Source organism: Castor canadensis, chromosome 13 (assembly GCF_047511655.1).
Source record: "Castor canadensis chromosome 13, mCasCan1.hap1v2, whole genome shotgun sequence".
Classification (NCBI taxonomy): Eukaryota; Metazoa; Chordata; class Mammalia; order Rodentia; family Castoridae; genus Castor; species Castor canadensis.
The window spans coordinates 66720846-66747943 of NC_133398.1; the positions used below are offsets into that span (position 1 = coordinate 66720846).

The following is a 27098-nucleotide window of genomic DNA, read 5'->3' on the forward strand; positions in this document are numbered from 1 at the left end:
TGCACTATCCTTTATGGTAAGCCTCTTTTGGAATTCAGTAGGAAAAATTTGAAAAACTAAGATAGTTCTCTTATCACGTAATGAGAATAATGCAAGTCGTGATTGTTTTCCTTGATGGTTTTTCTGTCAGGAAGTTTAGAGTCAACTGAAAAAAATAACATGGCCTCTGATGATAAAAGTGTATACTCATTACCATTATCCCCACAAAAAAGACAGAAATATAAAGATGAAAACAAAAGTCACTTCATCTCATGACCACAGTTAATATGCTGGTGAATTTTCTTCCAATATTTTTTCTTAATTTTTTAAACATAGATGAGATAATTCTATATTTTTTAACCTGCTCTGTTCTTAATACTGTATTATAAGAATTTTCCCTCATTGTTGCAAACTCATACTGAGGAAAAACTTTAATGGCTATACAATATTCTGGCATATGACTGTATCATAATGTACTTAATCAACCTCTTATTCCTGAATCTTTAGACTGTCTCAGGGCCTTTTATTGAATTATTATTAGTTCAATAATAAATCACAGTAATTTCATTATCCATCCTGGCTAGCATATTTCCTTGCTCTTTTCATGATTTTCACATTGCTTCTAGCTGAAGAAACTCATTGTATATGGCTTCTAGTGTGAAAATACCTTAAAATTTCTGTTGGAAAGACATATACAAATAATATTTCCAAGGCCACAGGTAATTTAAGAGACTTGCAGTCACATTGGTAGATATAGTTTCAGTCCTTGGCTACCAAATACAATAACTGAGTGTTGCCCAGACTTGAGAGATTCATCTGAAATGTCAAGGGCAGCTATATTAGAGGTGGAGGGCATACATCTCTACTTGCCCTCTACCAAGGATACTTGTACAAATGGAGTCAAATCATGCTTCCTAAGTGGACTTCCATGAGGCAGATGGGACAACTGAGAAGCAACCAAAGCATTTTTCAGCAAGCTGCCATTTGGAGATTTTAGGCTCTACCTGCCTGATTTCAAAAATAAGGCACATATTTTGAATCAAATGATCGTCAAAGAAAATGATTTTACATTTTCAACACGCATGAGTTGTCCCATAGCTATTTGCAAAGCCTAAAGTATAGGATAGCAGGAAAAGGAAGAGGTTGTCACAAGGCAACCCAAAGGGAAATATAGTAAGCCTTTATGGCTATTGGGGTGAGCAGGTAGCTTTTATAGTCACTCCTAACACTATAAAAAGTCTATTCATTTTTTTAAAGAAATTGGGGATTATGGTCTTCACATGTAAAGGTACATATTTGGTGAACAGGAAAAACCGGCAAGGAAGCTGGTCATGATGATGACAGAACATGTCATACTCTCTGAACATACCATTCCTTGGGATGTTGATTGCTCTTTAGGAAGTTAATATTTGAAGAGAAGGTGCCCTAGTCTCTTTAGCAGTCACCCTAGAATGCTGATAAGGGTCCACTCACCAACCTTTTGCATGAGGCTGTACAATTATCAAATGATGGGCTTATTTCATATCCTAGAATGACCTTGATGACACAGTCTGTTCTCTTTCTTTGGGAAAAAGAGTTTGATGTGCTGAGAACTTCTTCTCCAGAAAGCAAGGTAATTAAAAGTAAGTTATGCAAAGAACAACAATAAAAACAACAACAATTCTCAGGAGGGATTGAAGGCATAATTCAGAAATGAATGGTCTTATTTTTAGTTTAGGTCTTTTTTAAAATGAGCAAACCTTGCAAATATATAACCTTGCCAAGCATATTTTATGATTATTAAATACACCTGTCTTATTTCAGAGCTCAGTTCATTATTTTGAGAAACAATTATAATAACTATTCATAAAAATAATGATAGGTTATAAAGAAACCAGAGGGGTGGAGTGTAGCTCACTGGTTTGAATGTGGGGGGCCCTGGGCTTGACTCCTAGCATTACAAAAACTGAACCAAACCAAAACAAAACAGCCCCCTCCACAAAAAACATCCCTAGAAAATCACCACTTTACCAGAATTTCACATAACTGTAACCCAGATGTTACAGTTTGAATAGAAATGTCCCCCACAGGCTTGTGTGTTGGGGACTTGGTCCAAAGATGCTGATATTTTGGGGGGTTCTGGAAACTTTGTTGGGATTGGGATTTGAACTTGGGGTCTTGCTCTTAATAGACAGGTACTCTATCACCTAAACCATCTCTCCAACAGCTTCTGGAAACCTTAGGAGGTAGGTCCTAGTTGGAGGAAGTAGATCTCTTGGGAGGAGGGTACTTGGAGTTACTTGACCCTGGTCCCTTCCTGTCTCTTACTGCTTCCTGTCCATCATGAGGTGAAGGAGCTTCCCCCATACCTTCTCCTGCTATCATGATGTTCTGCTCAAGTGCATGAAGCCAAGTATCCATAGACTGGACCCTCTGAAACCACGAGCAAAATAAATCCTTCCTCCCCTAAGTTGTTTCTGTCAGGCATTTGGTCACAGCAATGAGAAAAGTAACTAATACACCTGAACTCATATGGGATGCCTTCTCAGATATATTGTCTTTCTTTGGTAGATGTCCAATTTAAGCAGCCTCTGCTCCCTAAAGTGCTGACAAATGATGAACCCATGGAACTGTTCTGGGGTATGTGTTTGGTGTCCTCTCAGGACTTCCTTCCAGCAGTGAAACAAATTAAATCTATGTGGGTAATTGTTTCCAGCCTATGTTAATATGTCTTAATTTGTCCTAATGATTTGGCCATGGACTGGTGCCTCTGCTTATACTTTAGGACTCAGCTGGCAATAAAAGACTTCCTAATAATGAGATTTTTGGTGGAAATAGCTTAAACAAATCATCCCCAGCAGTCAGCCAGTTCTTAGCTGGAGAAACTGCCTTGTAGTCACTTTCGAGAAGAGCTTCCCATTTCTCTCATCTACTTTGGTCCTTTCATTTTCCTGGAAATATCAGAAATGTACTTGTCAGCAATCATATTTCTCTACACTCTACAGTTTTCCCTCTACGTCTCTAGTCATCAATGGTGGGGGGCGGAATCACCCCCATAATGATAAGGGTGGTGACCACTGGGGAGGGAAAGAACACAAGCATGGAACTCTGCTTAACCTTCATACCCCTCTGTCATAGGAACATTAGAGAACTTAATGATTGAATGTCTTCTGGATGGTCTAAATGCCCCACCTGTGAACAACGACGATGATAATTATTATAACAACATGACTATGATGATGGCAATAGACACTATATTGAGCAATGAGGTCAAGTTATTCAGTCATCCCTTTAATTCTCATTATAACTCTATGAGGCAAGCACTATTATCCTCATTTACAGAGCAGAAGGCTGTAGCTCAGAAAGACTAAATAATATACCAAAGTCATAGGGCTGGGGGAGGGGTAGGTGGTGGAGCTGGGATTCCAGGTTTGACTCCAAAGATCATATTCTTAACTACTATGACATACTGACTTAATCCCTGTGTGCAAAATTCTAGACCAGTGCTTCTCAATAGAAATTTCTGTGTTGTGCAAATGGTCTATATTTATGCTACATTCATACCACAAGCTACATATAGCTAGTGAGCTCTTGAAAAGTGGCTGGTATAATTGAGGATTGAATTTAAATTGTATTTAATCTCAATTTTAATAGTGGCTAATGACTATCATATTGGATGGCACAATCTCTAGACCTTCCCAGTGGGTGCTCAATGATGTTGAGTGAACAAGCTCAAGCGTGACTCCATTATAAAATTCACTGAAACCTCCTCGCCTTGCCAGCACAGGGAAAGTGGAGAGGAGGACACAGCAAGCCACATCTCCTGGCCTGTGCTTCTATAATGCTTCAAGGCCTGAGGCTTATTTTTAAAATGCTCTGTAAATGTTTGTGCTCCATGCTTGCCATGTGACAGAAAGAGCTACATTTTTTTACAGGTTATCTTCCTATTACCAATAGCCCATTTCAGAGGTCCACTTCCATATCAGAAATGTGGAGCCGGCAGGTAGTCTCCTCAGAAACCACTTATACATAATGGCTTGGTTTGGTTAGCAGGGCAGTCAACAAAGATACTTGTCACCCAAAAAACACCTCCATGTGAGAACAAGTTTAGCATCTTAGTGTCTTTCAACTTGTTTTGTTTATATTTTATACTCCCTTACTCAGAGCCTTTTAGACATTTTTCCTTAATTACCACTTCCACAAAATTTTAGTACCACAAACAAACTGGCTGTTTATGTGCTAAATGGATATATGCACTTTTTTGCACAAAGAGAGGAAGATTTCTCCTCTTCCTCCACCCAAAATCAGTTTCTGCTGCCTTGAGGGTGATGCCACGGCTGTTGATAACTTGTGGTCAAGTTCAACAAATATGTAACACACACGTGGCACTACATTCTAGGTATTGCACTCTGAAGGGGGTGGTTGTCTATCACGTACTGGAGGTGAGGCATGACAGCATGCTCGCCTCAGTCTCACATGGGTGAAATATCACCCTGTTTTATCCTGAGGTTTGCTCTCCATAGCTACACGGGTTTCTTGCTGTCAAGCCTGGTGCCTGGTAAAGTCAAGAGGACCACTTCTCTGTATAGTACATTCCCTCAACTCACTGCTCCTGGATGCTGATGAACGTGTGAGGGAAGCTGACAAAGGAGAGGGGCCTGTGTGCTTAGAGATCACAAAGCAGGTGTAACAGGACCTGCACAGCTCACCAGAAGTGCTGAAAAATGTTTACAGCAATTGGACAGTATCTTGTATCTGTTGAACATAAATAATAAAAACATAGGGACAGTATTTTGTACATCTTTGGCTTTTTGTATTATTTTTCCAGTAATTTACTTTTACTGTAGTTTACAAAGGCTATTTATCTGTGGCAGATCAGAAATTTTAAAAACCTGGGCTTTCCCCATTCTGTTTGATGACTAGATACTTTGTGAAGCCCTTGTGCAAAGAAGAGGCCCTGTGGCTTTCAGAGGAACCTGAGATGTCACCAGAAGGAGGTGACTAGGAGAGACGTGATGGAGCACCTGAATTAGGCAGAAAAAGATGCACAGAATTTCAATTACCATAAGGCCTTTAAAACCTGGGTCAGTTGTGAGGCTGGGCTATAGCCTAGAAACAGGGATAGAATCCAAGGTTGTCCTTGGAAATTAGAGGCACCTGCTTGTTCTTTATTTTAGGGAAAAGCATTGGATTTCTTTACCTCTGGAGGAGGCTCCAAAGTGCTGGGATATTGGCCTCTAGCCAAAGCAGAAATCATCTGAACTTTTAATAACACCACACAAAGGAAGCAGTGCCTGGGCTAAACAATAGCATGTTTTAAAAATAAACATCCGAGGCCAAAAGACTCCTCAGAGAGCTCTGTGATGAAGCTGCCACCCACTGGAAGACCAAGTTTTCGTGACAACTTCTCTGCACCTTGCAGTTAAGGTGTCAGAATTAATGGCTTAGAGTTTTATTTTAGGCTGGCATTTGATGGTGTTCCACAATTGTAAATGGACACAAAATCCAAGAAGCTTAGTGTCGCACAGGAGTTAAACATCCACAATGTGGATGACTCTTATCTCTCTGTCATCACCAGAGAGTCCACCTACACAGAAACAAGGATGGGCTTTGGTGGACTGACCAGGCTCAATTATCAGTCTTCTTCTCCCATACTGTTTCCTAACATTTGTAATGGAGGTTTGAAATGCCTATATGTCCTTAAGGGTAATGGTGGAGTAAAGTGAACAACCTCAGCTTGCACACCTTTTGTGAGGATTAGACTTGCTGTCTGTTACATGCTTAAAACAGTGCCTAGACTTAATTTGCTCTCAGCCTCCATTATTTTGGAATGACTGATCAATGTATTACCAAGATATGGAAGACACTCAACATTTATGCCCTCTCTCCTTCATTCCTTTATTACATGGTCATTAAAGGGATCTTTTAAAAACATAAATCAAATCATGTTATAGTCCAGAATAACCCTCCAATGACACTGAAGATAAAATAGCAAATTCTAACCCCAGAAGATGGGAGCCTGCAGGAGGGCACCCACCTGCTTCTTCTAGCCCACTTGTGCCACTTACCTGTCTCATTTACTTTGCCAGCTCTCTTCAACAGACCAAGGTCCTTCCCACCTCAAAGTCTTTACACAGGCTTTTCCTTCTACCTAGATTGTCTTTTCCCACTCTTCATTTGGTCTTTAAGCTCCTTCCTTGGAGCTGTTCTCTGAGTACCAAGGCGCTGATTTCATTCCATGTGTATCCTGTTCACTTTTTTTTCTAGTATCAGGGCCTTGAGCTATGCCTTCCAGCCCCTTTGTTTTTATTTTACACACACACACATACACACGCACAGATACACACACATACACACATACACACTTTTTGGGGGAGAATTTTAACTCAGGACCTCATGCTTGCAAGGCAGTAGCTCTACCACTTGAGCCACTCCACAAGCCCTTTATTTTTGAGATAGGGTCTAACTTTCTAACTTTACCTGGGCTGGCTTGCAATTCATGATTCTCCTGCCTCTATCTCCTGAGTAGCTCGGATTACAGGTGTGTGCCACCACACCCAGCTTCATGTTTCACTTTTTGCCTTTAAATCCATGGACTTATTGTTTACATCTATCTTTTTTACTAGACTGCTAGCTCCACAAAGGCAGGAGATATAGATATCTGCGTATACACCAATGTGTACCCAGTGCCTAGCACATAGGAGAAATTCAATAGATGTGTTGATTGAATAAATAACACTTTTATTTATGCATGGTTGCCTCTTCCAGACAATGGTCCCTGGGCAGCAGAATGTCCCAGAATGGAATTCATCAGTCCCAGGTGCTAGCCTATGATCTGTGTGATCTTGAAAAAGTGGTTTAATCTCGTTCCAACCTCCTGTTTCCTTATCTGTAGAGATGGAGATAAGGTCCCACCTACTTTACTACTTCATAGAGTTGCTATGTGGAGTAAACAAACAAACTCAAAATCTTTAAACGATGAAATATTTCTTTTATTCCCCAAGGCAAACAAGGCTGGATGTGATCTCTTTTGTTAATCCAGGGCACAGGGAAATCCGAGTAGCCTGGATTCATACCCCTGGGATGTTAGAAGAGAAGAGAAAAGGCAGCGGGGAGTATGCAAAGTACATTTATGTGTTTAGATCACCTATGATACCATATATCTTAGAGACATTAACACAAATAACTCTCTATAAATAGGTTATATCATCATTATCCTGTGACGTTAACAAAATAAACCAGTACTTGGGCAGAATCAACTAAAGGTCACTTTGCAGCCTATGTCAGCTGTGCCACACTTGATGTTCAAAATGTGTCAAGAAGCAGTGGCTGGTCTCTTGATTCTTCAGCAGACTGGAGCTGTTTTAATATTTTTAATACCATGTAGTGTGGTGGTATTTATAAGTAGGGCAAATTGTTCAGAAGGCCCCATAAGCTTTTTAGGAGGCTTATTGTTCAATGAAAAGCATTAAACACACTCCAGAAGATCTGAGGAATTCAATTGTTCTCTTCCAAGGTCCACAGGAATGTTTTGAAAGCAGCAGCTAGCTTATGGCTCAACCAGATTGTGGTTTTCTGCCACAATCTACTTATTATTATGTTTTGTGTGTTGCTTCTTCTTATCCAATAAAATTGGTAACTAAGGCTTCTAGGTAAAAGTAGCTTGTAGGCTGGTGAGATTTACAAATTGTTGGCAGAGCAAGTCTTTTTATATTTCATTTTATATTATTCATTTCACAAATGAAGGCATTTGGTGCTTTCACATGTGTGAAGCTGGATCATAATATTGACCCTTGTAGCTTCTGGTACCAGTTCAGTGACTTTCTAGACATTTCTGACTGTAAACAAAAAGAGTATACAGCATTCTATATGCACTGTGACTATTATTTTTCCTTTTTAAGAATTGAGCACAAGTTAAGTAACTTGTCCAAGGTTTCACAGCTAGTGAATGGCAGAATCAGGATCTAAACCCAAGCAAGTGTGGCTTCTAGGTCTGTGCTTTTACCCACCAGACACTTCTGCCCCTCTATGATGGATGCTTTCCCACCTGAAGCTTGTTCAGGGTGTCCATTTGCAGACAGTGGCATGGCTGGGAGTCATTGCTATAACCTGCTTCCCTGTGTGTATAGACTCAAGTCCAAAACCCTTGGCAAGGTACATGAAATCAATGAAGCCACACGCTCACTCCTCCATCCCATTTCTTTCACCACGTTTCTAGTATTCTGGTTAATGTCTTACTGTTTTCCGAAGAAGCTATGCCTTCTGCCATTTCCATCTGTCTAGAACACTCTTCCTCTCCTTCACTTGATTTCTAGCCTTCCTTAAAATCCCTCTCCTATGTCCTCTCTACTGTCCTCATTCCCACAAAGTTCTTAGCACATAGTATTGTAATATACTCTCTCTTGCTGGGCTACAACTTAACTTTACATCTTGCGTGCCTACCACAGAGCTTGGCTCATTGAAGACGGAATGAAAGAATGGTCTCCCAGGTCCACACATCCAGTATATTGGAAGGATGTTAAAATACCTGTATGGTTGGTCTTGCCCTCCTCTTTTTTTTTGTTATCTTATAGTCAAACAGAACTTTGAAATGGTCTAGTGCCATAGAGAAGGGAGAAGGGAGGCTCATCCATGGTTGATTCTCTGTGACTCATTGTCCCAGAGAGAGACTGAAGCAGGGAACATTTATCTCTTGCCACTCTTCATTTTATTACTGTGAAAGTGGCACATTCATTGTGGGAACTCTATGGCTTTTACACAATGTGCTCCTTTCCTCAAGGAGAAGACATTATAGGAATCAAATTAATACAATAAGTCCTCTGGCTTAAATATCTGTGTTCTTACTCAACAAAAATTTCTTGATGATCTTACAGAAATGTTTAATTCATGTGAGCAAAACTGCTTAGTCTCCCTTATTCTCTTGATTCACAAAGAAGATCAGGGAAAAGGAAAGGAAGGACTTAAAACACAGGAAGAGCCCATTGGTTCCAGATGTTGAAAATGAGGCAAGAAGTTAATTCTCAGACTTTATGGTCTTAGGCTGCATCCTTGCCTTTTTCAGCACTGGGTTTTGAGTTTATAAATCACCTTCAATCACGGCAATTTTCACAAAAGCTGAACTGTGTAGCAAATGACCAAAATTTCAAGAAAAGCATGTATGCTTTCCCAGAGTTGAATTTGACATGAAGGCTCTCAGCCCCCTATGTTTATGAGCTTATAATTAAAAGCAAGTTGTACAACCAAGTAGTACATGTACCTTGTAGTCTTACATCTTTTTGCCAACAGGGGGATTTTTGTACCTGGCTATCAGAAGACCTGGAATTCATGAACAAGTGGGTAGCAGGTGATTTTCTGTTAGTCAGTTTTCTTACAGTTGGGGTTAGCAAGCATTTGTGGGATAAAACTGAACCCTGTCACAGGGAGGCACATGATTCTTTCCTTTGGTGGATGTTGAATTATTTCCAGGTAAACAGCTGCCTCTGAGCAAATGAATACATAGCCTTAAAAGAATGCTTTTCCCAGAGCAAACACTCCAAGTGTGTTATCTCCTACAATGCTTGCATTTAAAAATAAGGGTCTTCAAATTCTTTGACTTACTTCACTTTATTCTGTTCCATCCTCTCTATTCTTCAGTAGCTCTTCAAGGTATTTACACACATGGCTTGGTTGCTGTGGTTTATCTTGCCACATGGGTTCAATATTAACTAGATTGGTTAAGAATCAGAATCTAGTCTTGAAATCATCTATAGCTGCTGTCTGGCCTCTTATTTTGGTAAATAAATGTTTTATTGGCACATCATTTTCATAGTGTCTGTGGCTGCTTTCCCATGGCAACCCAGAAATGGATAACTGGACAGAAAGCAAATGACTCACAGAGCCTAAAATAGTCACTATTGGGCCATTTATAGAGAAACCTTACTGACCCTTGCTAAAAAAGGTAACTGACTTACATATGCATTCCACATCTGCCTGGTATTTAACAAATACTGTTTAGATGTAAATTTTATAAGGCTTTATTTTTCTCCATTAAACCATACTAGAATATGTCTGCTTTTATAGCTTAGGTCAAGTCCCAAAAGTTTTGAGCTCTTGTTGTAAAACTGGATGTAAAAGTTTGGAGCAATGTATTTTAAATCTTCTAAGTGTGGAGTCAAATTATCTTTGGTTAAGTTCCCCCCAAATATAAACCCAACCAGTGGTCTTGTGGGGATGGAAAAGTCATTGACAAATGAGGGCAAACATTTTCTACTGATGTCTAGTATTTGGTTTCAGGACTTGCCCAGGAAGTAGAATCAGGCCCGGGATTCACACACAGTGGCCCTGGAGGCTGTAGAGGGAGAAGGGGGAGCTTTCTTGGCTTGGGATGCACTGAGTTGAAATCTGAAGCTGCTTCTTGAGTTACTATCTGTGCTCTGGTTTGAGTAGGCATTTGCAAAAATTCAGGAATGGTTAGGAATGAGTATATCCTTGCTCTTGAAATGAGTGTGGGAATCTGCATAGATTTGGCTTAACTTGACTTGGACAGACTCCAAGTTCTAAAGGCTAGGTTGTATGTGATAACCCAGCAGGTACTAGGAGTATTATTTCTAACTAAGACCTTAGGGGATTTTCAAGGAAAGACCATCCCCTTGTGACTGCAAAGGTTTTCTCTGCAGTAGATATTCCACAGCATCACAGGAAAAGGTTGCCCTTGGTTCAGGAGGAAGGCTGTGTGGTAGTGAAATTTTTCATTCTTAGAACCTGGTGTCAGGTGCGTGGAGGCTTGGAGTATCTATGTGGAGGCATAAACTGCCCTAGCTTCCTGGAGACAGGCTGGCAACTAAACAGAGAGACAGCTCTGTTAAGGACCTCTGGGAGTCCTGGAAGAGCCCCTTCTGGCAGCAGCCGGAACCCAATCACTGATGTCTCATCTGCTTTTGGTTACCCCAAGCTTTTGGCAAAAGATCTAAGTAGTTCTGTTCTAAGTAGCAGTCTGGTTTCACCCTCGCAAAGGAGAATTGAGCTCTTGTTCCTATTTTAGGATAGAGGAACAAAGGGGTATCTTGTCAGGATCAGAGGCGTGGCAGCAGCCACAGCAGACACCAAGGGGCGCAGGTGTGCCCAGTGGTGCCCACCTTGGATCTCATGAGGATGGCTAACAGCACCCCAGGAGGAAGCACAGGAGAATCTCGGAGTGGGACTGGAGGGGCTGTTCTGCTCTTGTGCTGCTCCTGCGAGGCACAGATGAATGTTCTCTAGAAAACATGACCTGAGCATAATAAACCCACTGGCTGGGGAGATCTGGACCAGGATGTTTGCAGAGCCTCAATTTTCAGTGCTGTTACACTGGTGGTTTGACATAAGTACAGCTTAGAAATAGAAATGTTAAAAAGGCCCAAGCACAGATCTTCTTCACTGTGGTGGGAAGATGTTCTTTCTTCAGAATGTAAGTCATAGAAAGGATTCTGTCTGTTAGTGTCCACACTGACTGTGTCTGAAATTGCCTTGAAATTGTATCTACTGTGCTCTATTCTAAAGCAAATTTGAGCCATTATGTCATCCCTACATAATTCTTTGTGCATTTAAAAAATATGGACATTTTGCTTACATAACTATATGCCATTATCACCTCTATCTAACAAAATGATCAACAGTCTCTTGATACCATCTAATATCTAGTCTATATTCAAATTTCCCTGATTAACATGACACACTAACATATAAGAAAGAGAGATTCTTTCTGTTAAAAAATATAGCTATAGTGGAACTACTCTATGGAACTCAGGGAAAGAGGGACAGGAAAAGAGAATGTCAGAGCATCAACAATATCATAAAAAGGTAACATCTGTGAAGGTAGAGGATATAAGGATGTGTATTGAAAACTGTGGAAAAATGGAGGGTGGGAGGTAAAGGGACTTCATATACTTGTATGAAATAGAACAAAGAAACCTCTTGCAACTGCTTTAAGTGTGACGGGAAAGGGGTTGAGGGGGAGAGACAGTGGGGGTGATATAACCAATGTATAACATAAGCTTATTTGGAATTGTCACTATGAATCCTCCCTGCACAACAAATATATCCTAATTTAAAAAAAATTTAAAAAGAGAAAACATAGCTATAAAGTAAGCGTTTTTATGTCACTAGAGGCTTGCTTTATTTATCTATTTATTTTTGGTGGTATGGGTTTTGAACTCAAGGCCTCAGGATTGTCTCACAATCCTAGACAATCCCTTTATTACATGAGCCATTCCCCCAGTCCTTTTCCCTTTTAGTTTGTTAAGATAGAGTTTCTTTCTTTTGCTTAATCAGTCCTTGGACCATGATCATTTTACCTCTGCCTCCCGAGTAGCTGGAATCACAGGCATGCACCACCACACCCAGCCATCACTGGATGCTTTGATGCCAGATTTTTTTTTTCCCTGTTAATTTGGCAAAAGCTACACAGGAGCACAGATTGGTCTTGGGTCTCAAATTTTAGCTGTATTTGTGTCTCCAATTTACATATCCCTGGAGCATTTATTCAACCCTTCTGGCTTCCCACACACATCCTCCTTAGTCTAACAAATATATCAGTTAGTCTATTGACCTGTGGACTTGCAAAGGTTTTTGCAATGTGAAAGTGCTCCCCTGTGTATTTTCCAGGGCCATTTCCTGGGTGGGGAGGCTGAAAACTACTGTAGGGCTTGGGGGGAAGGACCTGATGCCAGGGCAAAGGTGACACCAAGCTGTCAGGGACAGGAAGCAGAGCTGAGAGGAGGGGATGAGGGAGACTGAGAGCCAGGAAAACTAAGGAGCACAGAGAAGACTCCATCTCCACTTTCTTTTGTTTCCTTCTTAAACAAAAAAAGAAGATACAAAACAAAACAAAGAAAGAACAAAAGTAACACTGTTCACCTTGAAAATCTGAGGAAGCCTTAATGAATTATGTTTCTTACTATCCAGATTGAATTGTTGCTAATTTTTTTGTTTTAATCCAATCTTTTCAAAGGTATATATGTTCTAATAAAATCTGGATTGTACACAATACCTTGTCTAATTTGCTTCATCCTGTCACTTTATGTCACTTTATTTCCACAGGTCATTAAAAATGTATCCAAATGAGGTTTTTAATAGTTGCATGGTATCCTAAATCATGGGTAGACCATACATTTAGATTGTTTATAATTTATCATCATTATAAAAAATGCTGCCATGAAAATCCTTGTACCTAAGACTTTGAATGTATCTCTGATTATTTCTCTATGATAAATTCCAATAAATAGAACTTCTAGGTAGAAAGATCAAAACATGTTCCAAACTTTAAGAATATTTGTTTCAATTCATATGGTAACTAAAAATCAATGAGTAAACCTATTTTACCACATTCTTGCCAATCTAGTATTGTCACTATCCCATAAATATGACAATTTAAAACATGAATATGGCTCATTTTCCTCACTTTTTGTTTTTTAACCATTTCATTGTTCCACCTCAAAAGAATGAGTAGTGGAGCTAGATATCTGTGGCCCATGCTTGTAAGCCTAGCTATTTGGAAGGCTGAAATTGGGTGGATGGCAATTTAAGGCCAGTCCAAGCAAAAAAATCTTCGACCAATAGCTAGGAGCAGTGGCACACACCTGCCATCCCAAACTATATGTGAGGCTGAGATACGGAGGATCACAGTTCTAGGATAGCCTAGGCAAAAAAAAAAAAAAAAAAAAAAAAAAATTAGCGGCAGTCCATCTCAATGGAAAAAAGCTGGGGTTGGTGGTGCACACCTGTCATCCCAGCTACAGCAGAAAGTGTAAAATAGGATTGTGATCCAGGCCCACTTGGGCAAAAAGCAAGACCTAATCTTCAAAATAACCAGAGCAAAAAGGGCTAGAGGTGTGGCTCAAGTGCTAGAGCACCTGCCTAGCAAGCCCTGAGTTCAAACTCCAGCACTGCCAAAAACGTAGTGGTTTTTCTCTTTCTCTCTAGCTCCTCACTAGCTGCTGGGGGGGGAAGGGGGAGGTGTTGAAGGAAAGGTAGAGATTACTAGACCTGCGCTATGGCTTTGAGAAGCCGCTGAGCTATGTCACTGGAATGCTAAGGGTTGTAAATTATTTCCCTAGATTATTCGCAAGGCTGAGCAACACACAAAACATCTAGGTTGCAAATATCTCACTAGTAGTTGACTGCTAAGAATGGCATATATTTTCAAACACCCAATATTGCAATTAGGGTTTTCATTCCTGCATTTTTACATTTTCTTCTAAAACTTGGCTTGTCACATGAGTTTTGAGGTTGCTGCCTAATTCAGATTTGGTTTCTTTTCTTTTCCTATGGACACTAGAATTAAATGGTATCACCCATCAGGCAATATATGAATCTTGCAACATGTGTGCAAAATATATACGTACAATTGTGAATATTTTTCTTGGGAGGGAATTTGAAGCTCCTATTTTGTTTTAAAGAAACCCAAGAAATGATTAAGAATCTTTGACAGGGAGAAAATTCTGAGGGATTACAACTGCAATGCCTACATAGACCAGGCAGGTAATGTCAAAGAGTGTAGTGGACAAGAGAGTAGGCAATAGGGAATGTAGGGACTGTAGCATCCTCAAATGCATGTGTTCCAACTAAATGGAATAGTTGTCTCTTGTCTCTAGGTCATGGTTGGTGGGTAGGAACATAGGTCTAGTTTTTCCAGAACTTTCTTTCTTTTTTTCAGAGAAGGACAGAAGTCTGGATATTTATAAGAAATCTTCCAAATTTTAAATATTTCTAATAATTTAAACATTACATGGGAAAAACAGCTCCTCTGCTGCTTTGTCCCTCAGGCTGTTAGTCTTGGAGGAAGCTGAGAATTTCAAGACATAATTAAATTCATAAATAAAAATAATTAAATGTTCTCTTTAGGTTTCTAAAAAGCCAAGAACACCAAGACCATTTAAGAACACAGCTCCCAAGGGACTCTAGTGTAACTGGAGTTTGGCACTTGGGAAGTTCAGTGGCCAAATACGACAGCTCTTCAAACAATACAGTAGCTGTATGCATAAAATCCTGACATCCACCTTCTCCTCCCCGTGGCCAATGTCCAGGACTCAACAAAGACCAGGCCTTTCAGTGGCAGTGGAGAATAGAGTTCTAGAAGAGGACACATCAAGACTCCTAATTGCATGGCTGCATAAAACCTTGATTTTTCAAGCTGCCAACACTAGTGACTAATATCATGCCACTTTTCCCCAACTGCCAGAATTACAGGAAGTATAAGAACAATGGAATGCATTCAGCGCAACACCAGAGCTAGGTAAATGACATTTTTGTAACTCAAGTTGCTCTCTAGTTACATAAGGGAGCTTGCTTTTTGAAGGCACCCTGCTATAAAATGATCAATAAGAGAAAAATCATTTCCAAATTCAACTGTGTCACAAGTTCAGATTTTAAAATACGGGTCATTTAAAACATGATGCAAAACCCTAATCACACCTTTCCCACAGCACTGGCTGCTGGTCCCATTAGCAGATTTCCAGGAAGCTATGTTGCAAGTTCTGAGTTCTGCTGCTGAGTGGAAGTGGGTGAAGAGCAGGAGGACAGGGAACCCCCAGGCATCTGCCAGAGGTTGTGGATGAGAGAGCTGGAGCTGGGAAACAAGTAACTGAACTACTAAAAACATGACTAAAATTGACAGCTACATTTTTCCTGAGGACACTAGCTGATATTTCAGTGACCAAATATGCCTTTTTCCCCTTCCGGGCCCTAAATAGATGTTCATGTATAATATGTTTGAAAATGGCATCTCCCTTAGGAGATGGACAAGTGACGACCTGTTGGAGAAGTGAGGGTTTGAGCTGTAGTGGACAATGAGATGAAGCAATGACACTTTGAAAACACTCAACTATTTCAACCCAAGCAAAAACATTTTTCAAGAGTGTGTTTGTGTTATTTGATGCCTCTCATGCATTTCAATTTTTTCCATAATTAGGAAAGAACAATTTAGATTCTGCTGGGCTCCCTAAGTATCCTAGAGAAAACCAAGGTACCTGTAATCATGCTGGATATAATTAATGGCAAAATGACGAGTTTTAGCATTCTCATTAGAATTTCTCCAGGGAAAGCAAAGTAGAATTTCTCCAGAGTTGACAGCTTACTATGTTCTCGAACCAAGACTCCTATGGCAATACCTATGAAAAAAAGGGAGAGAAAAGAACGTTGTTTAATTCTCCTGTGTACATTTTAATGGAAAAATACCAAAAAAGCAAATTTTAATGGCAAGAGAACCATTTTAGATCATTGCCCATGAGTCTGTAAAATTTAGACTAGAAGAGCCAGAAGGTAGTGAGTAGAGAATACACGTTACATCTTACAGATGAAAGTTTTTGTTTTCATTTCTTTCCTATCAGTTATATTTTTATAGTGAGGAACATCAAAGAATACTATGGGAAAGAAGAGTACATATCTTAGGTTTTTTTTTTTTTCAAACCGAGGCAAGTGCTCCACTGCTGAGCTATATCATCAGCCACCAAATTCATCAACTTAGTCAATTCAATGTAACTATTTTGTTCTTTTACAAACCACCTTATTCTTTGTCTACCAATAGAACCTTTTACACATTTTATGTAGTTTCAGTTTGTATTTTTCTCATAAGTGTTTTTTTAAGATTTTTTTTTTTCAGTACTGGAAATTGAAACCAGGGACTTGTGCTTGCTAAGGTAAGCTCTCTACTACTTGAATGATACTTTCGGCTCTTTTTTCTTTTCTTAAATTTTGTTTTTGAGATGGAATCTCACTAACTTTGTCCACACTGGTCTCAAACTTAAGGTCTTCCTGCCTTGGCCTCTGAGTAGCTGTGATTAAAGGACATGTGCCACCATTCCTAGCTTAGGATAAATATTTATGATAAATACTCTTCCCTGTTTATGTAACTTTTATAATTTTAAAAGCAAAATACCATTCTATTCATTTGATGGATACTGACTGTATCATTGGGCACCTGTGTTTTCTAATGCTTAGCATGCTTTCCAGGCATTTCTAGAAGATGATGTGCTCATGTTTATCTGATCAAGAGGATTTTTACAAGTTTCTGATCCTGAATTGCTTGTATGTTGAAACTTATAATTACGTGAGTACAGGGACATGCTCGCCACTAAGAAATGTTATACATACTCTGGAATCTTACCTTAGCTAGATGTCCATATGTAATCTTCCAGTTGGGTGATAATTCAAACTCACAGAATTTTAATATTTCCTCTTTATCTTGCTCCCAATAGCTCTGATAACAATGCTTCACCCTGCCCTCCCCCAACACACATCCATACACATACACACATGTACATATGCACACCCCTTTTTTAAAATCAAGAAATAAATGAATTGGGTGACTCTTTTTTTAAAAATTTTTTTCTTTTATTCATATGTGCATACAATGTTTGGGTCATTTCTCCCCTCTTCCCCTCACCCACTCCCTTATTGGGTGATTCTTATGTCTTTCTTCCTTCATTGGTCTCTTATGAGTGAGTTTAATTGGAAGGGAAATGACTGAATGACCGAAAGACTCAAGGAAGAATGCCTGGATATGCAAATTCACAAACTCAAACAATTAGTTTGTGAAAATCCAGAATTATTTGGGCATAGTTAAATACTCCAGGGCAATGAAAGGAGATGTGAATTATAACCAATGCTAGAAGTTTCATCTAAATTAAGTGTCCTTCCTTTATACACTGACAGACCTAATTGATAAGCTTAATAGGATACATTTTGAATAGCTTTATCCTTAGCTAAATTTTATTCTCCTACATAATCTACCTTTGTATTTATCTCTATATTTTATACATAATATGTAACTAAATTCATTTCTGGTCATAAAACATTTCCCAAATTGTACCTAAGACACTACACAAAAAAGTACTCTATTATCTACCCAATTTGGTTTACATATTAAAGCCTAGTGTTAGACTTATGAACAGTTAACACACTAAGTAGTCAAGATACTTTAAGTAAATTGAAGAGGCATAATATGCTCTTTTCCTGCTTTATTAATTGCCTGTGTTTGGCTGTTCTACATGAACACACCTATATTATGCCATAGGATAATTTGTAATGCTGAGGGCTTTAAAAAATATTCTCTCTCATACTATTTTAGATTGTTTCAAGAGAGGTTTTGATTTATATGTCAAAGAAATCTCAGTGTGTGAAAATAAAGGTGTGTCTGTGCTCACAAATCAGCCACAGAGTTATTCTGTTGAGGAGCAACTGAACCTCACGTGCCCAACCTTATGGTTTACATTACTAATGATGAACTCAGCCTCTAATCATCGCCACACCAGACAAACGCAGGGTGATTAGAAAAAAATGTGCTTGCTATTTTTCAGCCTTTAGCCAGATAGGGCGTTTTGTGGGAGAAACAAAAGAGCCACCATGTGGAATAGTTAAAAGCCATCAAAGGTGACACATTGCGAACAGGTTATTGCATTTGGCTTGTTCTTGAAGTTGAGTACCCCAAGTGGTATCCCAATTTTTTATTTTTTTGAAAAAAAAATAAAAATGAGTAGAAATGCCAACCAAGGACTGGAAAAGCAATTTGGAGGTTTGTAGGTAGCACTCTGAGACCTTCAAGTACCTAAAGTGGCAGGTGAATGAATTTACCCAGGAGTTATGCCTTGAAAGGGGCTGTGCTTTTTCTTGGTCTCAAACAAGTTTAGACACATCAGGTTCAAGACAAGGAAAATCACTGTAAGATTCTTCCAACTCCCAAAATTAGGTCAGAATCTCGGGGTACAACCCTACCTTACCCATTAACAGGGCCAGGACTGAGATAGTAAGGGATCACCTCAAACAGACAGAAGAAAAATAAACCATGGCCCTAAACTTATTATTCACTAAAAGTGTGGTATGTATTTTCTTCTGGCCTATCCTCATGTTTTTTCAGATAGATAATGCCTCTGACATGTGGGTTATAACGTTCTCTAGGTTACTTTTCAGGGACCTGAGGCTGCTTTTGCTAGCAACATGACTCTTCACTTGGGCCTACAAATATCTGGAGGGTGACTAGAACAAGATAATAAGGATTGGCATGTCTGTCTTCATACTGTCTCTGTCCCCTTTGCTGCTACAACCTTTGTGTCAAATTCTACTCAGTTCTGCATGTAGAAACGTTGATCGTTAAAATTATGATCATGGAACATAACGTTTTGTTCAAGACTATAATGCAGAGATAACTTGGCCTTTTGCACGTTGGAACTGGTGTGTAGTTTTTCTACCCCACGCTTGTGCAGCTGCAGCAACTCAAGTCCTTCAAACTGATTCTAATGCCAGAACCAACTCACCAGGCCAGGATGTTGCACAGGTTGATGGCATCAACCTGACAGCAGTACTTGAGACAAGATAACCTAAGAACTGTTAGTCTGCAAAAGAGAAGACCAGTATGTTGGTGCATAAGGAAAAAAGTTTCTTTTGAACCCATGCCCATGTCTGATGGACGGTTACTATATTAGCCCACTCCAACAAATCAATTAAAATCTTGTTCCTTCCTTCATTCAGTGAGAAGCTTAGTCATCTCTTTGGGCAGTGCTAGCTCCCTTTTGTTTGCAAGCTGAAGTCCTAATAACACCTTTCCTGTCTTGTTCATAATCCTTGGCACTTGTCTTATTTCTACTATTTTCATGCCCAAAATTTCTTGTGTCTGGTATCAAGGATGTTGAGCTGGATTAAGGTTCACAAAGAAGTTTGTGAAGCCAGAGATTGCTTTGGCTCCATCTTGGGGAGTGTGCAGCCAGGCCCACCTGTACGGGCCACTCCCAGAATGAGGGAAAGTGAAGATTTGAAGATTGACAGCTTCCCTAATGGAAGTCTGATGGAGGCCTTAGGCAGGGCCAACAAGGAATCCCTAAGATAAATAGTTACCTGAACCCCAACAGCTCCAGAAATGGACTCAGGACACCATTGTTGGGCCTCTCTCTCCTTTATAGATAAGAAAATCCCAAGTACACACAAAGGTAGATTAAGAAAAATACTGGTGTTAGAAGAGCAGTCTTGAATTCTTTTCTGAGGTGTGTAACCTTTGCTTCTCTTGTCAGGTGGTAGGACAGGGGTTAGGTTAGCTGCATTCAAAGATCCCTTCTGATGCCCAAGATGTTGTGATCACCTCTAAGCCTTGGCTTCTTCAGCTTTAAAATGGGCTCACAGGATCTTGGTTCTAAGAAGGTTGTTCAAGCTTTCTCCAGCTTTTATGCTAAATATAAATATGTTAGTAACATAGGGAAGAAAGAAACATGGAAGGAAAACCATCAAGACCTCAACTAGTGATTCTTAAATTCAAAGATGCAAGTTTAAAAGAGACAATGAACAGAATGTCATCTCTTCATGTCTGGAAAAATAACTGCAAGTCTCACTGCCTTGTAGGGAGGTTCTGGGTGATTTTTTTTGATGTACTTGGGTTTGAACTCAGGACTTCACACTTGCAAAGCAAGCACTCTATCACTTGAGTGATTTATTTTTTACTTCTAATAAAAATTATTGCTCAGGAAGTAATACTGGAAATCATAAGAAGGGAAAAAAAAGCCACATATTACTACATCAGCCCTCTCTCCTCCCTCCCCACTCCTGTTTTTTCCCAGGTCCTAATCAGGCCTGTTCTCAGGCACTCACACTTGTAGCAGTCATAAAATTAATCTGGGGATAGGAGGTAAATTGCATTTGATTTACATTTACATTTATGAATACAGCAGTGTTCCTGTTTGAGGGGATTTAAAGAAAAGAAACTTGAATGTTTTATGTGTAAGCTTTTCTAATAGTTTTCTAGTATGCAAATTAATTTTGGCTTGATTAAGTAAGAATTATTGACAAAGGGAAATATTTTAAATTATCACTGAAATAGTTATCAAGCCATGCCATCAGGATAGGCACTATATTAAGCAAATTAACTACGTGCCTTTTTGCCCTTCTGGAACTACTCTGAAATGAACATTAATGATGAGAAAATCAGTATAGAATGAACACTTACTATGATGATGTGCACACACTGAATAAATGGAAGGATGGTTTTTCTATTCTGTCTTTAACTGCAATGTATCTGTGTCCTTTTCTCCTCATTTTCTATGAGTAGCTCCACCAGCTCTTCACAGGAATTTTGACTTAAAAACCCAATTCCTGGGCCTGTAAACCTTTTATTTTTTGTTTTCAAATCCTTCAAAAAGCATTTTCTATCCTAGTATTATTAGGACAGTTCTATACTGGAAACAAAAATAAGTACAAACATTCATCCTCAAACTTACCATGTCAATTACATCTAAGATGAAATTGTTTTCATTTTTCTGTCACGATTGCTGTTAGCCATGATGTAATAATGGTTAACAGTAATGAGCACACACTGTGCCAAGCACTGAGTTAAACACACCACATGAATCATGTCTTATACATCATCTCTTGCAATTTTAATGCCTATATACTTACATGTATTTTTTTGTAATGTTATTGAGATAAAATTCACATAGTTACAGTGTTTTTTCTATATTCACAGTGTTATAGAACCATCACCATTATCTAGCACCAGGACATTTCCATTATCATCCCTGAAAAGAAACTCAGTACCTGTCAGCAGACACACCCCATTCCCTTTTCTTTCTGGGTCCCTTGGAAACCACTAGTCTACTCTGTACAGATTTGTCTACTATGGCATTTCATATAAATGGACTCATATGATACCTATTTTTGTCTTCTTTTACTTAGCGTGATGTTTTCAAGGTTGATCCATGTTGCAGCATGTAGGTGGGATTTTTTGAAAAGCATTTTTCATTTGATATTACATAATAAGCATTTCCCCACATTAATCTTTTTTTTTAATGTTTTAAAATGCTGAGTAATACCACTGTGGATGTTTGGATAGACTTAATTCTTGACCATCAGCCAATTGTTAGATGTTTCAATCCTAGACAATTTTCCTGCAAGTTGCTGATTTTTGCTAACAAATAAAGGAAATAAACAAAAAATATGATGCAAAGGCTTCATATTATTGTACATCTTCAGATTTAAGGGAAAAATTAAATTTTTAAAAAAAATTTTTTAAAAAGCAATTATGAATTAACATTTTTAATATTCAACTGTGTGCCAAGCACTGAACTGAGTGCTAGGGAATTTGAAAGGGATGAATTTTATTTCTTAATGGTTGTTTATTTATTATATTATTGTACTAGAAGGTACATTGTTAAATTCACCCTCTCCATCATTCTCCTTTATCCCTCTCCTCCCATTCTTACAAAAGGGATGAATTTTTAAAAATACACTTTGTACTATTGCAATAATAAATGCTTTTCTTCATGGATGACTCTGTCCGCTATCAACAGGAAATGTGTTTTGCATGTTTTGCGAACAGCAGTGACTGCTTACATTGAAGTCATCTCCTCTTGTGTCTACCACTTACAATTAATCAGTCTGACTCAAGAAGAAAGTTGGTCTTGGTGAGGACCTAATGGGTTTCTCTGGTAGTGGTTTGGATCCACAGGATAACAAGTTTCTCTCTGGCACATCACTGAGCTGAACTAGCATCTATGTCCTATTTCTTTTCCCGGCATGGCTAGATCTTGAAGCAGCTTCTCATCCAAAGGTTACATTTTATTCTATGTCATTAACACACTGAGTGCCCTTATTTATACCACCAATGCTTTGAAAAATTAGTGGCCCATAATAGAGGTTTTTGACATTCATTATTCATAATATTGATTACCCACACTATTTCATTGTCCACAACCAAATATCAGGGTTTGTTCCATATTACACAATTTGAGATGGAGGAAAGAATTAGGGCTTTTTATTTGCATGTCCTTCCCTCTTTCTTACTTCCCCAAACTTTCTTCTTTCTGTCAACCCAAATAAAAATAAGAGCGATATAAGGGAGAGAATCAAAGTCACTCTCTTTCCATTATTTATGGTGCATTTTTTGGGGTGATATTAAATACTCAAGTTATTCTCACAGCCTATTTGAGCTAAATGAATAAAATATATAGACAATATTTGCCCCATTGTTTGAGGCAGCACTCAAAACAGTCTTCTTACAAATGACTTCTGTCAACCCAAATAAAAATAAGAGCAATATAAGGGAAAAAATCAAAGTCACTCTCTTTCCATTATTTATGGTGCATTTTTTGGGGTGATATTAAATACTCAAGTTATTCTCACAGCCTATTTGAGCTAAATGAATAAAATATATAGACAATATTTGCCCCATTGTTTGAGGCAGCACTCAAAACAGTCTTCTTACAAATGACTTAGAACTTTTAAAAGGATCATAGACCATGAACAAAATGACTATTGTGATATAGTAACTAAGTAAATATGTATTTAAAAAATGAAGGTTGAATTTTGACTGGTGGTAGAGACTACTGATCATCTAATTCATCCTTCATCCCTTCCTACATCTATTGATGCGTCTGCGTATTCATTTATTCACTCACACATAGATTTATTATTTTTCTCACTAATACACACACATCAAACATTTACTGAGCACCTACACAAACAGGCACTGTGTCACACTGTATGATGATAAAAATGAATGGTCCCAATCCTCAAGGCGATGCCTGTGAGAGGCAAGCAGACAAATCATTTTAAGATGATGGGAAAAGTGTAGGACGGGGATAAACACAGTACATCAAGGAAAGGAGGAATGAGAGTTGGCAGGACAAAATGAATGATGTTCCAGGAAGATAGAATACTACTGTTGAAGATAGAATTCTGCAAAGACTGAGAGGTCAGAATCTTGATACATGTGAACAGCTTCTAGCAATTCAGTATGACCAGGAATTAGTAGGAGAATGGCAAGCTACAGAAGTAAGAGACAGATCATGAAGGACCCCAAATACAAAGCGGAGGATCTGAAGTTGATTCTGAAGGCTGTGGGGAGCCTTTGAAGGAGTTTTGAGCTAAAAGGAGTTTTGTGCATCCTAGAAGCAGGGAGAGCAATTAGAAAGTTGCTGCTCTGATCCCAGGTGAGAGTGGAGAACTGGATAGACTGAGGAAGTAGAAGTGCTAGTACTTGGTGATGAATTAGTCAATTGGAGGTGGGGGTGGGTGGAAGAGTTGAAGAAGAAAGGGAGGCCTTAGGAGTTCTTGCTAGTTTTCTAGCTTGGGCAACAGGGCAGGTAGTGATACCTACTACAGTGGGGAATCTGGGAAATTCTGGAGAAGACAAGTTCACTTTTGGATGTTGTGTTAGTAAGACTGGTAGTATCTGACAAACACAACTTAAGGGAGAGAAGATTTATTTTAGCTCATGATTTCAGAAGTTTCAGCTGAACATGGTGGGGAGAGTGTGGTGGAGCCGCATAACTTACTTCATGGTGGCCAGAAAGCAGGGAGTATGCTGGCTGGCTTTTTTCTTCCCTCCCTTTTATTCCATCCAGGCCCCCAGCATATAAGCCACATTCAGGGCTTGTTTTCCCCCTTTGTTAATTCTCTCTGGAAATGCCCTCATAGACACATACGGTGATGTGATCTACCAATCTGTTAGGGCTTCTCAATTCAATCAAGTTAAAAATTAAAATTACCCATCACAGATGGGAAACTGAGGTGAGGATGTTAATGAACACATGGACATGTGGACAGAGAGCACCAGAGGTGTGGACAAGGAGTGTGGATGTCATCAGCATAGAGGGAACTAAAGAGGTAAGGGTAGATGAGGTCACACATATTACAGCCCACTCAGACTATGGTTGGACAAGAACGCAGACCTAGTGCTTAAATGGCCTCAAAGTACACTGCGAAGGCCAGAGGTCCATTTATCTCTGTGTCAATTAGACTATAATCCAATTTTGTTTCTGCCCATCTTCTTAAACCATAATGCTCTCCCATTATAAGGAAATATAGCTTTTTTTCCCTCCTTTTGGTGCTGGGGACCAAACCCAGGACCTTGCACTTGCTAGGCAAGCGCTCTTCCACTGAGCTAAATCCTCAACCCCTAACTTTCTTTTTTAATAAAGCAAACTCTAGTCCCCCAAGATTACCTATGGAGGAAGCATCTTCTCATGGGAAGGAGAGGCAGGCCTTACAGCTCTGTGTCTTGTTCCTGGAGATGCCTTTCCCCTCAGGAACTCTCACTAGTTAGCACCATCATCACCACACCATGGCCCAGTTATAAAAGTATACATTCTCTTAATAACCTTAGGATAGCAAGAACCAGATAGGAAGGTTTAAATAGGGCTTTTCTAAAAGTTAGGGAGCAAGATGAGGAAAATAAACACCAAGGGTAAGATGGATAAGATAGCTGGGTAACAAAATGCTGGTATTTGTTCATTCTTCACTGTCGACCCAAGTAAGAAAGTCTCCTGGTCTTACCCTAGGAGATGTTTCATTTCTCATATGTTTCAAAGTTCAAGATCAAATTCCAACTTCTTTTCAAAAGCTTCACCACTTTACCATGACTGATATCTGGACTACCTTCCCCTTCAGGCAGGTGAACCTATACAGCTTCAAAACAACAAAAATGGTTCCAAAAATCCCCTCCAAATGAAAAGACATTTTTAGATACTAGTGTTGGTGGGATGATGTCATTTTTGTTAAATGAACTTAGAAAATATTTCTATGGATCTTTTATGGGGATTTTCTAAAATGAAAGCCTAGCTTGATGACCTCACTGGAGACTGAGTTCCAAGAAAAGGCATGACGGAATAGTGAATGTAACATTCTGTAAACAGTCTATGGTTTATTGATTCACAGAGGTTCAGATAAAATGTGAATAAACAATGATATAGAAAAAACAATGCTGTCTGTTTATGGAGCATGTCATAACTTATAGACTGCTTTCATACAACAGGGTTAGTATTGCAGCAACTTGATTTGTTTCTATTACCGAGTAACAAATCAGCACAAATTTACCAGCTATGAACAACACATATTTATTCTCACAGTTTCCATGGGTCAAGAGTCTGGACACAGTTGTCCTGGGTTCTCTGCTAAGGGCTTCATAAGGCTGTAATGAGGTGTCAACCACACTACACTCCTTTCTGGAGTTTGGGGTTTTCTTCCAGGCTCATATGATTTTGCAGGATTTGCACCCTTGTGTTTCTAAGACTCAGATCCCTGGTTCCTGGAGCTGCCCTCAGCTCCTAAAGGCCCCCACCATTACTCACACATGGCCCTCTCACAACACGGTGCTCTTCAGAGGCAGCAAAAGGATATGTTCAGGCTGGGCCCACTTTCTCTTCTAAGGGATTGTACCTGATCAAGTCAGCCCTACCAACTATAATATTTTTGATTAACTCAGAATCAGTTGGTTAGGGACCCAATTACATGCAAAATCCCTTTAATTTGCCAGATAATGTAACTTAATATGGAAGCAAAATCCCATCATAATCCTGATTCAGGGAGGGGATATATATGGGTGTGTTCACCAAGGGGTGAAAATCTTGGGACCATCTTAGAACATCTACTTTACATTCCTTCCCACGACCTAACCACATAGCATAAAAGCCTTATGCAACATTGCATTAATTTTATTGTTGAATGATAATTTTGTTAGAACTCTATTCCATGTACTACAGAATCTGAATTATCAATTCTTTGAAAAGGTGTTGTTCTGAAATATTTCACAGAAAATTTAAAAAGCATGCATACACCCACCACCCAGACTGAACAAATCATTAGCATTTTATCAAATCTGCCACAGATCTTTCCAAATGCCATTATGGTCAAGGGTCCATTGTGCCTTTCCCTAATAGAGATAATCATTATTCTGAGTATATTTTTGTCTGTTTTTGTACATATATTACATACTTGTCTCTATCCATGAAAATATATCATATTGTTTGTGTTTGAAAATATGACTTTCATGGTATCTGTTTGGATGTATTTTCTTGCAAACTGCTTTTGATTTGCAGGATTTTTTTCATTATGTTTTTGAGATTTATTCTTATTAATATAAGGAGTACTAACTCATTTATTCAGAGTGCTATTCAGTATTTCACATCACATCCTCAATTTTGTTTTTGTTTTCTGTATTTTTTTATTCTTCCCTTATCTAGTGATTTATTTCCTTCTAGTTTTTTAGGTTTATTTGTTCTTTTTCTAACTTTTTTGTTTAGCTCAGTAGCTTCCCTTCTGTTAGTTTGCATTTAATACTACACATTTCCTTCTAAATCTGTGTTGGTATCCCACAAATTATTATACAGTATTTTCACTATTGATTACTTCTAAGATGTCATATAATTTAC

The 27098-nt window shown here is 38.9% G+C and overlaps 1 protein-coding gene across 2 annotated transcripts in view; it reads right to left on the reverse strand.

Moving 5' to 3' along the window:
* The window catches only part of Slc1a1 (solute carrier family 1 member 1), a 116225-nt gene that overhangs the window by 23149 nt on the left and 65978 nt on the right, over positions 1 to 27098 (reverse strand). For both annotated transcript variants that reach the window (XM_074051950.1, XM_074051949.1), the window contains exon 2: positions 15942 to 16082. In XM_074051950.1, coding sequence (XP_073908051.1) covers positions 15942 to 16082 — 141 coding nt within the window. The remainder of the gene's footprint in view (positions 1 to 15941; positions 16083 to 27098) is intronic.